The following is an 18016-nucleotide window of genomic DNA, read 5'->3' as shown; positions in this document are numbered from 1 at the left end:
GTTTAGAGGGACCTGCAACCTGCTGACATCACTGCCTCCCATGTGACTACATATATGCCTGGTAAACTGACCTTTTTGTTCTGCTTAACCCTGTTGTACCACGCCATCTGTATTTACCACTCCGACCACTGTATATATTTTCTGAGTATATTGTGTTATGTCTAGTGAGCCCTTAAGGCAATTTAAATATATGATTTAATCTTGTGCTGTTCTGGTATCTCGATCACGAATCCCCACGTCCGTGTTTCGGCCTATTTATACGCTACTGCGGGTTGGTTTCTCACCCTATATATTCCCGTTAGCGGACCGGGCTTATATCAAACGAGAAGCTGGTGGCAGTCTTCCCGGGCAGTGAAAAGGCTCCCTCAGCTTGTTGCCTCTCTGTGTCCGCGTGGACAGGAGGAGTCTGTGAACACTGTACCAAGCTGACCTTACCTGCTCCTCAGAGACAGCATAACGTCACACCTTGGTAACAAGTGACTATACCGTATCTCACTGGCTCTACATATCTGACGTCCGGCGGCAGTGAGGTGCCGTATGTGTCACATTGATTAAATAAATTATGTGATATTTTTATTTTCGGCTCGCTCTTTTTTCTTTTCTGCGGACATCAGATAATGTTGGCTGATACTGCTTGTGGCTCTTCAACAGTGATGCTGCATAAGAAAAAATGTCTTACTTTTTCCAACAAGGTGAACATGCCGCACCTCACAGGACTCACGGCACGGGTTCATGAGCTGTTTACGGAGGAGCAAACTGTGAGCAAGGGGTGAGGGCCACCACGTTCTCCAGACTTGTCCAAATGCGATTTTTATCTGTAGGAAAATTTAAAACAATGTGTCCGCTAATAATCCACATCCCCTGGATGAGCTCAAGGAAACATTACAAACGCCATCCGCAGCATCGCTGCTGAAGAGCTGCGGTATCTGGTACCAGTGCCAAAATCGCTGATCAGTTATGGTGCCAGGAGTCAGACCCCCACCAATCTGAAACTGATGACCTATCCTAAGCATAGGTCAGCATAAAGTTAGTCCGGGAAAACGCCTTAAATGCAATTATGTCAGAAAACTGTGCACGACAAAAAAGGTTTATGAAAATAAGTAATTCCTTTATTAATACATATAATAACATATACATAGCCGATAAAATACACAGGACAAAAATAGGGACCAAATTCCCAGAATAATAGGATATAACTACTATCCTCATGCAGAAATGCTCAAGCAAAGGCCTATACCATCCCATATACAACAGTGTCACAGTAATAGGATGTAACAAACTTCAACAGTATGGTATATAAAGTGCCAAGTGCATATCCAAAGTATGGAGATAAGAGGATAGAAGCAAATAGTAAGATATACTAAGTAACCAGGTAAGGTCCCAGACCCCCCGACGCACGTTTCGCGTTAGCTTCCTCGGGATATGTGGATGTAGTGTCCAGCAGGGCTTTTTATATGTATGTTAATGAACAGAATTAAAATCACGTGTTGTATCTGATGGTGTGTGGCCACACAAAAGGCCTTACCGTATGTTTTAGAAAACAGAATAAGGGTAGGTTCACATGCAGTAGATCTTGTTATGAATTCACTGGGGATTTCTCCCCTTCTACATTGAAAGGGGTAAAATGCGTGAAACAGAAATTTACCCGCTTCAGATATTAAAATCCGCACTGCTGGTCAGTTTTCACAAGGAAAATTTCCACAGCATGTGGATGAGGTTTGTAAAATGTCACCCATTTGCCTGCTGCTACACAAATTCATAGCAATTCCGTCCAGTGTGGACCTATTCTGAGGCCACCAAGAGAATAGTAATCTTATACACATTAAAGGATTATGACTTTTTTTTTTTTTCTAGGCCGCATGAAACAAAACTGTATCAAGACATCCCTGCAAGTCGCTGGCCGATTGTATATTCCAGTGATTATAACATCACATTTATTGGACTCGAGAAGCTTCATCCGTTTGACTCTGGCAAATGGGGAAAAATTATCAATTTTCTCAGGGGTAAATTTTTATTTTACTTATTTTAAGAGAAAGTTAAGGGGTTGTCACACATCAGCGAATGGCATTTATCATGTAGACAAAGTTCAAACAAGACACTAATGTATGGTGATCGTCTATATTGCCTCCTTTGCTGGCTAGATTCATCTTTCCATCACATTATACACTGTGCAATCCAGCAGTGGTCGCGCTTGCACATTATAGGAAAAAGTGGAAAAGTCTATCCCAGTCAGCTCATATCTGCTCTGCAGTGGTGCCATAACCCCTGGATATGAGCAGTGTATAATGTGACGGAAAAATAAATCAAGCCCACAAAGGAAGCAATATGGACAATCACAATACATTAGTAAGTGCTTTGTAATAACTTTCTCTACAGCATAAATGACATTTGCTGAAAAAAGCGACAACCCCTTTAATTATAACAGTAAGATGTAGAAGATATGAACAGTTTATGTTAAAGGGGTTATCCCACGATTAATGTAAAAAAATAAAATCAGACATCATATAGTACATGACTCTGAGTCTCTTTATAACAAAGCTAGAACCAGCCCTGTGCCTCACATGGATCCAGAGATCTCCACATTCATTGCGCTAGTTGCTCTCCTAGATTTATTTCAGGCTGGCAGCTCAGTGGGCTTGTCCTTTCTCAGGGAGCGTGTCCATTTGCTGCAGCTTGGAGCAGTTGAAGGATAGAACTGAGCATGTGCGTCCATCTCGCCAAGATGGAAAGAGAAATGAGAAAAATACACCACAGGTGGCGCTGTACACATGAATTCCATTGTAGAAAATTTTTGGTGGGACAACCTCTTTAATTGTGCAAAATGTTTAGTAAATCGATATTCACCCTCACTGATTCCCTGACACTGCCGTTCCAACGCTTACTTGGTCCCTGCTTGTCTTTGCTTTCTGGTCCAATCTTGGACACACAGGAAATGGCCACAGTAGTCACCCAACTCAACCAGTGATTCTCCAGGAGTACAATATTGATGATCTATCTTCGGGATAGGTCGTCAATATCTGATCTATGGGGTTCCGACACCAATCACCAACTGTTTGATGAGGTTGTGTCGCTCCAGTGAGTGCTGTGGCCTCCTCACAGCATACCAAGCACAGCGCTGTTCATTGCCTAGCAGGTATGCTTGGTGATGCAGCCCAGGCCCAGTCTGCACGTAGGCGATGTGACTGATGAATGTGACTTCACTGGTCTAGAAAGAAGCCGCAGCGCTCCCTGGAGCCTCTTTATAAACAGCTGATCATTGGGGGTACTGGGAATTGTCGTCGTCCCCCCTTCCCCCATGATCATATATTAATGACTTATCCCAAGAATAAGTCATCAATATTGTACTCCTGGAAAACCCCTTTAAAACCTCTATGAGCACAACATTTTTTGCCCCATTGGACAACCCCTTTAAAGGGTTGTCCGAGTTATGGGGGAAAAAACTTATAAATCTCATCAGGACATACAGTACAGACCAAAAGTTTGGACACACCTTCTCATTCAAAGAGTTTTCTTTATTTTCATGACTATGAAAATTGTAGATTCACACTGAAGGCATCAAAACTATGAATTAACACATGTGGAATTATATACATAACAAACAAGTGTGAAACAACAAAAAATATATCATATTCTAGGTTCTTCAAAGTAGCCACCTTTTGCTTTGATTACTGCTTTGCACACTCTTGGCATTCTCTTGATGAGCTTCAAGAGGTAGTCCCCTGAAATGGTTTTCACTTCACAGGTGTGCCCTGTCAGGTTTAATAAGTGGGATTTCTTGCCTTATAAATGAGGTTGGGACCATCAGTTGTGTTGAGGAGAAGTCAGGTGGATACACAGCTGATAGTCCTACTGAATAGACTGTTAGAATTTGTATTATGGCAAGAAAAAAGCAGCTAAGTAAAGAAAAACTAGTGGCCATCATTACTTTAAGACATGAAGGTCAGTCAGTCAGCCGAAAAATTGGGAAAACTTTGAAAGTAAGGGCTATTTGACCATGAAGGAGAGTGATGGGGTGCTGCACCAGATGACCTGGCCTCCACAGTCACCGGACCTGAACCCAATCGAGATGGTTTGGGGTCAGCTGGACCGCAGAGTGAAGGCAAAAGGGCCAACAAGTGCTAAGCATCTCTGGGAACTCCTTCAAGACTGTTGGAAGACCATTTCAGGGGACTACCTCTTGAAGCTCATCAAGAGAATGCCAAGATTGTGCAAAGCAGTAATCAAAGCAAAAGGTGGCTACTTTGAAGAACCTAGAATATGACATATTTTCAGTTGTTTCACACTTGTTTGTTATGTATATAATTCCACATGTGTTAATTCATAGTTTTGATGCCTTCATAGTCATGAAAATAAAGAAAACTCTTTGAATGAGAAGGTGTGTCCAAACTTTTGGTCTGTACTGTATATATACATTAGTTAAGCTATTAGTTAAGCTTGATTTCTTAAGAGAAAAACTCATACTTACACCTTTGCATAGTTCTGTTATTCTTTCTTTGTTTACATGCTGCAGCAAAGCTGCACTGCTCAAAAAAATAAAGGGAACACTTAAACAACACAATGTAACTCCAAGTCAATCACACTTCTGTGAAATCAAACTGTCCACTTAGGAAGCAACACTGAGTGACAATCAATTTCACATGCTGTTGTGCATATGGGATAGACAACAGGTGGAAATTATAGGCAATTAGCAAGACACCCCCAATAAAGGAGTGGTTCTGCAGGTGGTGACGACAGATCACGTCTCAGTTCCTATGCTTCCTGGCTGATGTTTTGGTCACTTTTGAATGCTGGCGGTGCTTTCACTCTAGTGGTAGCATGAGACGGAGTCTACAACCCACACAAGTGGCTCAGGTAGTGCAGCTTATCCAGGATGGCACATCAATGCGAGCTGTGGCAAGAAGGTTTGCTGTGTCTGTCAGCGTAGTGTCAAGAGCATGGAGGCGCTACCAGGAGACAGGTCAGTACATAAGGAGACGTGGAGGAGGCCGTAGGAGGGCAACAACCCAGCAGCAGGACCGCTACCTCCGCCTTTGTGCAAGGAGGAACAGGAGGAGCACTGCCAGAGCCCTGCAAAATGACCTCCAGCAGGCCACAAATGTGCATGTGTCTGCTCAAACGGTCAGAAACAGACTCCATGAGGGTGATATGAGGGCCTGGCGTACACAGGTGGGGGTTGTGCTTACAGCCCAACACCGTGCAGGACCATTGTCATTTGCCAGAGAACACCAAGATTGGCAAATTCGCCACTGGCGCCCTGTGCTCTTCACAGATGAAAGCAGGTTCACACTGAGCACATGTGACAGACGTGACAGAGTCTGGAGATGCCGTAGAGAACGTTCTGCTGCCTGCAACATCCTCCAGCATGACCGGTTTGGCATTGGGTCAGTAATGGTGTGGGGTGACATTTCTTTGGAGGGCCGCGCAGCCCTCCATGTGCTCGCCAGAGGTAGCCTGACTGCCATTAGGTACCGAGATGAGATCCTCAGACCCCTTGTGAGACCATATGCTGGTGCGGTTGGCCCTGGGTTCCTCCTAATGCAAGACAATGCTAGACCTCATGTGGCTGGAGTGTGTAAGCAGTTCCTGCAAGACGAAGGCATTGATGCTATGGACTGGCCCGCCCTTTCCCCAGACCTAAATCCAATTGAGCACATCTGGGACATCATGTCTCGCTCTATCCACCAACGTCACGTTGCACCACAGACTGTCCAGGAGTTGGCAGATGCTTTAGTCCAGGTCTGGGAGGAGATCCCTCAGGAGACCGTCCGCCACCTCATCAGGAGCATGCACAGGCGTTGTAGGGAGGTCATACAGGCACGTGGAGGCCACACATACTACTGAGCCTCATTTTGACTTGTTTTAAGGACATTACATCAAAGTTGGATCAGCCTGTAGTGTGTTTTTCCACTTTAATTTTGAGTGTGACTCCAAATCCAGACCTCCATGGGTTGAAAAATTTGATTTCCATTTTTTTATTTTTGTGTGATTTAGTTGTCAGCACATTCAACTATGTAAAGAACAAAGTATTTCAGAAGAATATTTAATTAATTTAGATCTAGGATATGTTATTTTTGTGTTCCCTTTATTTTTTTGAGCAGTGTACTTATCTATATATGTATATCCAAGCTATATGACAGCTATATCTATCTAAGCTATATGATACCTATATCTATATTAGGGACAATGATTTACTTTGTGATGTTCCTGGGGGTGTTTTTTTTTTAAATTAATGGCCAGTGGAGTAGGGCAATGGTAACTTGCTGAGGCTGCCAGATCGCCAGACGCAGAGACAGGGGAACGGGCACACTGGTGGTTCACAGGAAGGGAGCGGGCACAACATTGAATCGTTCTGCCCCGCTGCCGCACTGGTAAGGATCGCGCATGCACGATTCCTCAAAGGAGCCACGGCAGCCAGAGGAGAGAGAGGGGGGCGGGCACACAAGGCGCTGACGTTTCGTGTACAGAGCCGGGCCACTCCCTAAGGCAGGGAGAAGCCTGTACACGAGACATCACCACCGGAGCCCGGTGGATGACGTCAGAGGTCAGATGACCCGCATCGGCCACTCAGAAACACTGCAGAATAAATAATGTGAGTAAATTACAAATGTATTTTTAATAATGTTATAAGCCACCATAACATATATAGATATAACTCGGAAAACCCCTTTAATGTTCTGTGTACGTCATTGTACATTCAAAGTTTGTTAGTTTTTTTAACGCCAAAGACATTTATGTCATATCTTAACCTCTTGCCGTCACGGTAATGCCGATAGGCTTCCGGACGGCAGCGCTTTCAGGTCTCAGCGACGCCTATTGGCGTCATCTCGTGAGACCTGAGATTTCCTGTGAACGTGCGCTCACAGGATCGCGCCGTATACGAGTTTAACTACAGCCTGCCAGCAGCGATCATTGGCTGGCAGGCTGTAGATTTTTAAAATAACCAATCAAATAGGTATATCAGATGCTATTTTGTAAATAGCGTCTGATATACCTGCTCCTCTGGTGGTCCCTTTTGCTTGGATCGACCACCAGAGGACACAGGCAGCTCTGTAAGTAGCACCAAGCACCACACACACATTACACCCCCCCCCCCCTGTCGCTTATTAACCCCTTATTAACCCCTGATCACCCCCCTGTCATTGATCACCCCCCTGTAAGGGTCCCTTATCACCGCCATTTAGTTAGCTACTTGTTAGGTAGTTAGTGCCCAGCCCACCACACCGCAGTCACTGATTAGTCGCTGATTAGCGTCATCGCTGTCGCTAATCAGCACTAGTACTATATAGTATCTGTAAGTGATCAAGACTGATCGCAATCAGATCTATATCAGTACATTAGGGTCACCTTAGGCTCTACAAAAAAACTCAGTGTTCGCCCGATCAGGCTTGATCTTGTGCCCACACTTGCGTTCAGTCCGCCCCACCGCAGTGGCAGAATTTTTTTTTTATGATCACTGCAAAAACACCGTAAAATCGCTGCGGCGCTATAAAGATCACTTTTGAGCTTTTTGGATCTTTATTAGCGATCGCAGCTTTACTTCGCAAACACTCCTTTTTACTAGGCAGGTGTGCTCTTTTTCCTGGGTAGTCTCAGAGGAATACCCCCTAAATTTAGTTAGCCCAAAATGTCAAAAAAGGGGTATTTTTACGCATTTGAATTCCAAACTACTAATCATGCTTGGGGCCCCTAAAATGCCAGGGCAGTATAAATACCCCACAATTGACCCCATTTTTGAAAGAAGACACCCCAAGGTATTCAGTGAGGGGCATGGCGAGTTCATATAAGATTTTCCACTAACTTGTGACAAAAAATAAAATCTTACATGAACTCACCATACCCCTCACGGAATACCTTGGGGTGTCTTCTTTCCAAAATGGGGTCACTTGTGGGATATTTATACTGCCCTGGCATTTTAGGGGCCCTAAAGCGTGAGAAGTAGTTTGGAATCCAAGTGCATAAAAATACCCTGTGAAATCCTAAAGGTACTCATTGGAATTTGGGCCCCTTTGTGCACCTAGGCTGCAAAAAAGTGTCACACATGTGGTATCGCTGTACTCAGAAGAAGTAGGGCAATGTGTTTTGGGGTGTATTTGTCACGGCCTATGGTGTGCGCTGTGACACTGTAGCTACACTTGCGGTTGCCCGCGGCAACGTGTTGCTGTTAGAGCATGCAGTGGCAGTGTCTCTGCCTTCTGCATGGTTGCTGCGCATGCTGTTGCCGGTGGTAACATGTGCATTGGTATGCTTGTGTGTGCACTTCCCCTTTAAGTGGCTTCCTTCCCTTGTCTGGTGTTGGAAGGGTTAACTCCCTTCCTAGTGTTTTGTGAACACTGGGTTTATGTGTGTGTGGCTGCTTGGGCTATTTAGCCTCTGCTGGATGCCTGAAGCTGAGGGGTACTCCAGCCATGGTGTGTGCTGGAGCTATGCTCTTGGTCTTTATATTCCATCTGTGGTCATAGATGTTTTTATGGTGTCTCTCGTTTTTTGCAGCTATGGATGTCCTGGGTTCCTGTGTGGTTTGTGGTGTGTGCTGTGTCCTTTTTTTTTTTTTAATCAGATCTTTTTTATTGAGCATTTACAATGTAAATACACTGTTGTACAGATCATAAGCAGAGATGATACACAGACATAGCTTTCATAAGGCTGACAGCAGACAGGTTACCAAACAGTAATTAGCACTCAAATTTCCACCCATCCCCACCCACCCCACTGTAGCACAAAAGTTGCAAAGAAACAATACTAAACATTTCTATTCAGACGTCGAAACGACACCCATGGTTCCCATAGTTTCTCAAATTTTGATGGGCATCCACGCTTCTGGTACACCACTCGCTCATAACTTAACATCGTATCAACTGTACCTAAGAATTCGCCTAAGGTGGGCGGCGCTGTCTGTATCCAATGCAAGGCAATTAACTTTCTAGCAACATATAGCACTCTACCTATTGCTGTTTTATGTACCTGACTAGTGACTAGTGGTCATTTCAGAGACATAACCCAACACACACACTCTAGGATCAGGCGGTATCCGTACCTCATATGCGTCCTGTATAGTCTGAGTTACCATTTCCCAGTATCTCCCTAGCTTCTCGCACTTCCACATCATGTGCATCAAGTCCGCAGATTCTACAGAGCACCTTGGACATTCAGCCGTAGGTCTAAAACCTATGCGGAACAAAAAAAACGGTGTTTTGTAGACTCTATGGACAATAAACAGCTGCGAGAGTTTACGTCCTTCACTCAAGGAAGAGAGAGGTATCGCCTCCAGTATGTCAGACCATTGGTCATCTGTTAGTTTGCCTACATCTTTTTCCCACTTACCCCTAGCCGCCAGCGGATGTAATAGTAAAAACTTATCGAGCAGCAGCTTGTATATACAGGAGATCATACCTCTCTTCGCCCCTTTGGACAGAATCTGGTGCAATGCGATATCCCTCCCAGCCACCACAGTCGGACCCCTAAATGTGGAGTTGTATGCGTGTCTCACCTGAAGGTACTTATAGAAGTGGGTCCTAGGTAACTCATATACTTCTTGCAGCCTGGCGAAGGACATGAAATTTTTATCTTCCAGAAGGTGGCCTAATCTCAGGATACCCTTCCTTTTCCATGCTCCAAAATCAGACAAAGAGAGGAACTCCGGCAGCACGGGATTGTCCCACAATGGAGTGTATTCTGTATTGCCGACAACACCTTTTAGCTGCTTAACCCTGTTCCATGCGGACTGCATCAAGTATCCCAGATCCCCCATCGGACCACTTTTCCCGGCACCCTTAGTCTCCAGGAGCAACATTAGGTCACTAGACGACAAGCAATGAGCAAACAGCTGACACGTCACCTCACTCGGCTCCGGGTCCATCCACCCTTTAAAGTGTTGGCATTGTGCAGCCAGGAAGTACACCCAGGGGTTCGGCACTGCAAGGCCCCCTTCCGTTTTAGGATATTGCAACGTGCTGTGTCCTTTTAATGTTGGTGTGGACACCAGCACTTGTGCACGGGTTCCAGTCAGTGTGTCTGTGGCAGGTAAGTGTGTTACTGGTTTCACTTACCTGCCATCTCCTTAGCTGTATGTGTTCCCCTCTCCTTGCAGCCTGGCCTCAGATAGAGACTCCTGTTCCTCCATTACTGGGATGAACAGGTCGTCTCTTCCCTGCTCCTTGGTGAGGGATTACCAGGGCGATTTAGGGTCTTTAGGTATCCGGAGTATGAGTCGTCCTACCATCGGGGTCCGCTCATACGGTGAGGAGTCAGGGAGAGTATTAGCGATGTTGTAGGAGGTGACCTGCTCCCTTATTACTCCTTTTGGCCCGGGTGATCCCCTTTACCCTTTGACACCGCACGGTGGGGGGTTTCCCCCACTCCCCGCCGTGACAGTATATTTACATATACCCATACTGTGTGTGAGAAATATCTCTGTAAATGACAACTTAAAAAAAAAAAATGATACAAAGTTGTCAATTTACAGAGATATTTCTCTCAGCATAGGTATATGTAAAAATACACCCCAAAACACATTGCCCTACTTCAAATGAGTACGGCGATACCACATGTGTGACACTTTTTTGCAGCCTAGGTGCGTAAAGTGTCCGAAAATCCAACAAGTACCGTTAGGCCCCTTTCACACGGGCGAGTATTCCGTGCAGATGCGATGCGTGAGTTGAACGCATTGCACCCGCACTGAATTCCGACCCATTCATTTCTATGGGGCTGTTCACATGAGCGGTGATTTTCACGCATCACTTGTGCGTTTGCGTGAAAATAGCAGCATGCTCTATATTCTGCGTTTTCCACACAACGCAGGCCCCATAGAAGTGAATGGGGTTGCGTGAAAATCGCAAGCAAGTACGTATGCGGTGCGATTTTCACGCACTGTTGCTAGGAGACGATCGGGATGGAGACCTGATCATTATTATTTCCCCTTATAACATGGTTATAAGGGAAAATAATAGCATTCTGAATACAGAATGCATAGTAAAATAGCGCTGGAGGGGTTAAAAAAAATAAAATAAAAATTAAACTCACCTTAATCCACTTGATCGCGCAGCCCGGCATCTCCTTCTGTCTTCATCTTAGCTGTGTGCAGGAACAGGACCTGTGGTGACGTCACTCCGGTCAGCACATGATCCATCACATAATCTTTTACCATGGTGATGGATCATGTGATGACCGGAGTGACGTCACCACAGGTCCTGTTCCTACAATCAGCAAAGAAGGAGACAGAAGAGAAGCCGGGCTGCGCGATCAAGTGGACTAAGGTGAGTTAAATTATTATTATTATTTTTTTAACCCGTCCAGCGCTATTTTACTATACATTCTGTATTCAGAATGTATTATTTTTCTTTATAACATGGTTATAAGGGAAAATAATAGCAATCTACAGAACACCGATCCCAAGCCCGAACTTCTGTGAAGAAGTTCGGGTTTGGGTACCAAACATGCTTGATTTTTCTCACGCGAGTGCAAAACGCATTACAATGTTTTGCACTCGCGCGGAAAAATCGCGCGTGTTCCCGCAACGCACCCACACATTTTCCCGCATTTGCCCGTGTGAAACCAGCCTTAGGCTTTACAGGGTTGCTCACAATTTAGCCCCGCCCAAAATGCCAGAACAGTAAACACACCCCACAAATGACCCCATTTCGGAAAGTAGACACCCCAAGGTATTCACTGAGGGGCATAGTGAATCCGTGGGAGATTTTATTTTTTTTGCCAGAAGTTAGCAGAAATGGAAACTTTATAATTTTTTTTTTTTCCTCAGAAAGTGTCATTTTCCGCTAACTTGTGAAAAAAAATTAAATCATACATAAACTCACCATTCCCCTCCGCGAATACTTTGGGGTGTCTTCTTTCTAAAATGGGGTCATTTGGGGGGTATTTATACACTGCGTGCAGAATTATTAGGCAAATGAGTATTTTGACCACATCATCCTCTTTATGCATGTTGTCTTACTCCAAGCTGTATAGGCTAGAAAACCTACTACCAATTAAGCATATTAGGTGATGTGCATCTCTGTAATGAGAAGGGGTGTGGTCTAATGACATCAACACCCTATATTAGGTGTGCATAATTATTAGGCAACTTCCTTTCCTTTCGCAAAATTGGTCAAAAGAAGGACTTGACAGGCTCAGAAAAGTCAAAAATAGTGAGATATCTTGCAGAGGGATGCAGCACTCTTAAAATTGCAAAGCTTCTGAAGCGTGATCATCGAACAATCAAGCGTTTCATTCAAAATAGTCAACAGGGTCGCAAGAAGCGTGTGGAAAAACCAAGGCGCATAATAACTGCCCATGAACTGAGAAAAGTCAAGCGTGCAGCTGCCAAGATGCCACTTGCCACCAGTTTGGCCATATTTCAGAGCTGCAACATCACTGGAGTGCCCAAAAGCACAAGGTGTGCAATACTCAGAGACATGGCCAAGGTAAGAAAGGCTGAAAGACGACCACCACTGAACAAGACACACAAGCTGAAACGTCAAGACTGGGCCAAGAAATATCTCAAGACTGATTTTTCTAAGGTTTTATGGACTGATGAAATGAGAGTGAGTCTTGATGGGCCAGATAGATGGGCCCATGGCTGGATTGGTAAAGGGCAGAGAGCTCCAGTCCGACTCAGACGCCAGCAAGGTGGAGGTGGAGTACTGGTTTGGGCTGGTATCATCAAAGATGAGATTGTGGGGCCTTTTCGGGTTGAGGATGGAGTCAAGCTCAACTCCCAGTCCTACTGCCAGTTTCTGGAAGACACCTTCTTCAAGCAGTGGTACAGGAAGAAGTCTGCATCCTTCAAGAAAAACATGATTTTCATGCAGGACAATGCTCCATCACACGCGTCCAAGTACTCCACAGCGTGGCTGGCAAGAAAGGGTATAAAAGAAGAAAATCTAATGACATGGCCTCCTTGTTCACCTGATCTGAACCCCATTGAGAACCTGTGGTCCATCATCAAATGTGAGATTTACAAGGAGGGAAAACAGTACACCTCTCTGAACAGTGTCTGGGAGGCTGTGGTTGCTGCTGCACGCAATGTTGATGGTGAACAGATCAAAACACTGACAGAATCCATGGATGGCAGGCTTTTGAGTGTCCTTGCAAAGAAAGGTGGCTATATTGGTCACTGATTTGTTTTTGTTTTGTTTTTGAATGTCAGAAATGTATATTTGTGAATATTGAGATGTTATATTGGTTTCACTGGTAAAAATAAATAATTGAAATGGGTATATATTTGTTTTTTGTTAAGTTGCCTAATAATTATGCACAGTAATAGTCACCTGCACACACAGATATCCCCCTAAAATAGCTAAAACTAAAAACAAACTAAAAACTACTTCCAAAAATATTCAGCTTTGATATTAATGAGTTTTTTGGGTTCATTGAGAACATGGTTGTGGTTCAATAATAAAATTAATCCTCAAAAATACAACTTGCCTAATAATTCTGCACTCCCTGTACTATCCTGGCATTCTAGCACCTCAAGAAACATGACAGGTGCTCAGAAAGTCAGAGCTGCTTCAAAATGCGGAAATTCACATTTTTGTACCATAGTTTGTAAACGCTGTAACTTTTGCTCAAACCAATAAATATACACTTATTGGATTTTTTTTTTATCAAAGACATGTAGCACAATAAATTCTGACACAAACTTGTATAGAAATGTAATTATATTTGAACAATTTTACCAGAAAAAGTTAAAAATACACTTTTTTTGAGAAAATTGCGGTCTATTTTGATTAATATCAGAAAAACGAAAAATCTCAGCAGCAATCAAATACCACTAAAAGAAAGCTATATTTGTGGGAAGAAAAGGAGGTAAAATTCATTTGGGTGACAAGTTGCATGACCGAGCAATAAACCGTTAAAGTTGTGAAGTGCCGATTTGTAAAAAAGGGCTTGGTCACTAGGGGGGTATAAACCTGTGGTCCTTAAGTGGTTAATGATAAACTTTTAGGGAGTCATTTATCAAACTGGTGTAAAGTAGAACTGGCTTAGTTGCCCATAGCAACCAATCAAATTCCACCTTTCATTTTGGACAGCTCCTTTGGAAAATGAAAGGAGGAATCTGATTGGTTGCTGTAGGCAACTAAGCCAGTTCTACTTTACACCAGTTTGATAAATGACCCCCTTAACGTCTGATAGGTGACCACCTTACCTGCAAGTGAGACGGCTTCCGCAAGCCAGCAAGTTTGGTTAGCCGTGTCCATATAGACCTGAATGGAAATAGCCACAAACATACAGGGACTCCACATTGTTTAGTCCCCTCACGACCATGTATCAGAAAGAGGAGTGAGCGCCACCTATCAGTCATGTATCATGTAGGTATCCTGTGGATATGCCATAATTGTCATTCGTGGGAAAGCGCTGATGAAGCTGAACTCTTACTGCTTTGCCACTATAGGTCACGTATATATAATGCCACCCTTTCTCTTCTGTCACTGTCCTTGGGTTAATGCTAATTCATCATTTCATCATTGAACTTCTTTGTGTATTTCATGCTGCCTGTAGCCCCCACTAGGTGGAGCTTACAATCACATTAAGGATAGATTTGTTATCAAATTCAATGGTGGACAAATATGTCTTCAGTTAGCTCCCCCTTGTGGCAGCTGCAGGCAACACCAATTTTATCATTTAGCCTCAGGTCAATTTGAAGACAAAAGTAGTGGATTTGGAGCCCCAAAACAAAGAGACTCAACTGTGACTCCTAAAAGGATATAGTATAAAAATATAAAAATATAGGTCATGTCAATTACAAACACCTTCATAAATTGAAACATCTCTGTTATTAAATTAATTAAACTGGGTAATGTATGTACAAAATCACTGTGTAACTTTTAGGGTCTATTCACATGTCCTTTGTTTTGGGTCCACATCCATTACGCAATTTTGCGGAACAGATGCAGACCCATTCATTTCAAGTAGGTCCGTTCCGTGGCCCTGCAAAAAAGATAGAGCATGTACTATCATAGGGCCGCCCATGTGCAGTCCGCAAAATGCGGAACGCACATGGCCGGGATCCGCGTTTTGCGGACCACAAAACACTTATGGATGTGTGAATGTACCCTAAGACATTCATGGGATGTCAGGGTTGGGTTGGCAACTAGTAAAAGCTGGAGTGAATAGATTTGACTTATCGATTGGAGATAAGTTTATCCTGCTATTACAAGTATTACTTTGACAGTCAATGCATAATGTCCTATTTTCCTTTCAGATGAGAAGTTAATCACAGATGATGCAATTGTAACTGCTAAGGAAGCAGCAGAGGATGACTTACTGGTTGTACATACCAGACGCTACTTAAGCAAATTAAAGGTGTGTATTTCTAATATAAATCATAGCAGGAGCGGACTGGGAACTTAGTGGCCCTGGAAAAAATACAAAAAATGGCCCCGTTTTGTAGTTGGGTCCAAATTGATGGAAGACAGGGCCAGCAATACCATATTGTGGCACATTATACCATTCAAACAGAGCCAAATACCACAGTCCATGACAAAATACTGCCCTAGCAGCACAAAATACACCCTCAAAAACTTCCATTGGCCGGCCGTGAGGAGGGCTCAGGCGGCCCCCTGGGTATCGGCCCACTGGGAAATTTCCCTGTAAGGTCTATGGCCAATACGCCCCCCGTTCCTGTGTACTAGCGTTTCTTTCTATACCAAGTCCACAAAAGCAGCCAGATTAGGCTGTGTTCACATCAACCTATGAACGCATGTGTGCCATGAAATCGGCGCATGTGGTGAATGTAACAATGAGAAGTATGAAAAGTCAAGGAACAGGAATCGCACAATCTGCTGCCGAGAAATGATGACTTTGGTGACTGCACAAACATCATATTACCCAATGAACGTGCGCTAAACCGCCAAATAATCGCTGACGTACAGCGATTATCTGGCTAATGCTCGAATATGTTTTGAAATTGTCTTCAATTAATGGGTCACGGAGTTTTGATAAAACTTCTGATATGTCATAGAGCAATATCAAAAGTTTTGATTGGTGGGGGTCTGAGCACTGGGACCCTCTACCAATCACTAGATGGAGGGGAGAGAAGCTCTCGCATATCGCGCTCTCTCCTCACTGCAGGAGAGGAAGCGAGACAAATTCTTTGGGCCCGTCTGGATTCCGTCCCCTCCAGGAGAGTGCGATATGTGAGCACTTCTCTCTCCTTGTTCTAGCGATCGGTGGTGGCCTGAGCTCAGACCCCCACAGATCAAAAAGTTTGATATGTGTCTTAAAATATCAAACGTTTTCTTAAAACTCGGAGACCCTTTAAGAACATGTAAAAAAATAAATGAACTCCTCACTGCAGTATTCATGTCTTCTAGTGGTCATTTGTGGTTGCTTCCATAACTGAGATCCCACCACTGGTCCTGCTTCCCAACTTCCTAGTTCAAAGAAGAGTATTGAAACCATTGAGGACGCAGACAGGAGGCACCATAATGGTATGTAAACCAGGGTTATAGTACCTGTATCACATAACCTGGTAATATCCACACTGAAGTACCTGGAGTTAAAGCCGGTCTCCAGACACATCGCCAATAATTAGGGGTGTATTGGACAACCCAATCATGCAGACGATTGTCCGGAGGGGAGAGTTCCCTCCCAGCAATCGCCTGCTTGCTATTACATGCAGCAATCTCCTCCGCAGCATGGGGAGGAACGATTGCTCATCCCCATTTTATATAGTGGTTTGCCAGCGGCAGATCGTGATTAGACAGCACGGCCTGCTGCCTGTAAATGATATTTTTTTAACATGTTAAAAGATTTGTATTGCACGATGAGCGAGCTTAGTCATCGGGCAGCCACCGGCAGTATTACACTGCCAGATGATCGCTAAAGAGTGTTCATACAAACGTTTGTTAGCAATCATTGGGCAGAAAATCTGACCATGTAATACACCCTTTAGTGGCTTGATACAATTCTATATAAAAGGAGTGGGCAACTAACTGCATGTTGGGAGATACATTAATGGCAAGTAGCCTCACATTGCAGGAGATGTAAGCTCTAGCAGTTATAACCCTGATTACACTTTATTCCAAAATGCCTGGTGAGGATAAGGCCCCTTTCACACGAGCGAGTTTTCCGCACGGGTGCAAGACTTGACGTGAACGCATAGCACCCGCACTTAATCCTGACCCATTCATTTCAATGGGTCTGTGTACATGAGCGGGTTTTTTTCACGCATCACTTCTGCGTTGCGTGAAAATCGCAGCATGTTCTTTATTCTGCGTTTTTCACGCAGCCCTGGCTCCATAGAAATGAATGGGGCTGCATGAATAACGCATTGCATCCGTTTTTAACGCATGTTACTCAGCAACAATTCAAGGTAGATTCCACAAGAAATTAGTATTTTCTGTGTCTGGCTCCTGCTACCTGTGCGGAGCTGCTTTATTGGACATATTGCTGCCCTTGCCGAGCCACAGCCAAGATGCCAAGGCAACCCACCAAGCCTATGGATGTGGAGAAGCTAATAGTGATGGTCCAGGAGAGGCCCTGCATTTGGGATACCAGCACAGGGGACTATCATGACAGATACAAAAAGGATGCCGCCTGGGTGGAAGTAACACAGGAGGTGTTCTCAAGTGTGTGCTCAAAAACCCTTGAAGAAAAGCACATGAGTTTAGGTACGTGCACTGTATGTATGTGTGTGTGTGTGTGTGTATGTGTATATATATATATATATATATATAAATATACAGTACAGACCAAAAGTTTGGACACACCTTCTCATTCAAAGAGTTTTCTTTATTTTCATGACTATGAAAATTGTAGATTCACACTGAAGGCATCAAAACTATGAATTAACACATGTGGAATTATATACATAACAAACAAGTGTGAAACAACTGAAAATATGTCATATTCTAGGTTCTTCAAAGTAGCCACCTTTTGCTTTGATTACTGCTTTGCACACTCTTGGCATTCTCTTGATGAGGTTCAAGAGGTAGTCCCCTGAAATGGTTTTCACTTCACAGGTGTGCCCTGTCAGGTTTAATAAGTGGGATTTCTTGCCTTATAAATGGGGTTGGGACCA

At 43.9% G+C, this 18016-nt stretch overlaps 1 protein-coding gene across 1 annotated transcript in view; it reads left to right on the top strand.

The window, feature by feature from the left end:
• Window positions 1-18016, top strand: part of HDAC11 (histone deacetylase 11) — an 80823-nt gene that overhangs the window by 14336 nt on the left and 48471 nt on the right. The window contains exons 2-4 of the mRNA XM_040408249.1: window positions 1855-2003; window positions 15197-15297; window positions 16308-16424. Coding sequence (XP_040264183.1) covers window positions 1855-2003; window positions 15197-15297; window positions 16308-16424 — 367 coding nt within the window. The remainder of the gene's footprint in view (window positions 1-1854; window positions 2004-15196; window positions 15298-16307; window positions 16425-18016) is intronic.

Source organism: Bufo bufo, chromosome 9 (genome assembly GCF_905171765.1).
Source record: "Bufo bufo chromosome 9, aBufBuf1.1, whole genome shotgun sequence".
NCBI lineage: Eukaryota > Metazoa > Chordata > Amphibia > Anura > Bufonidae > Bufo > Bufo bufo.
The sequence above is the reverse complement of the archived record's forward strand: the minus strand, read 5'-3'. Positions and strand labels throughout refer to the sequence as shown.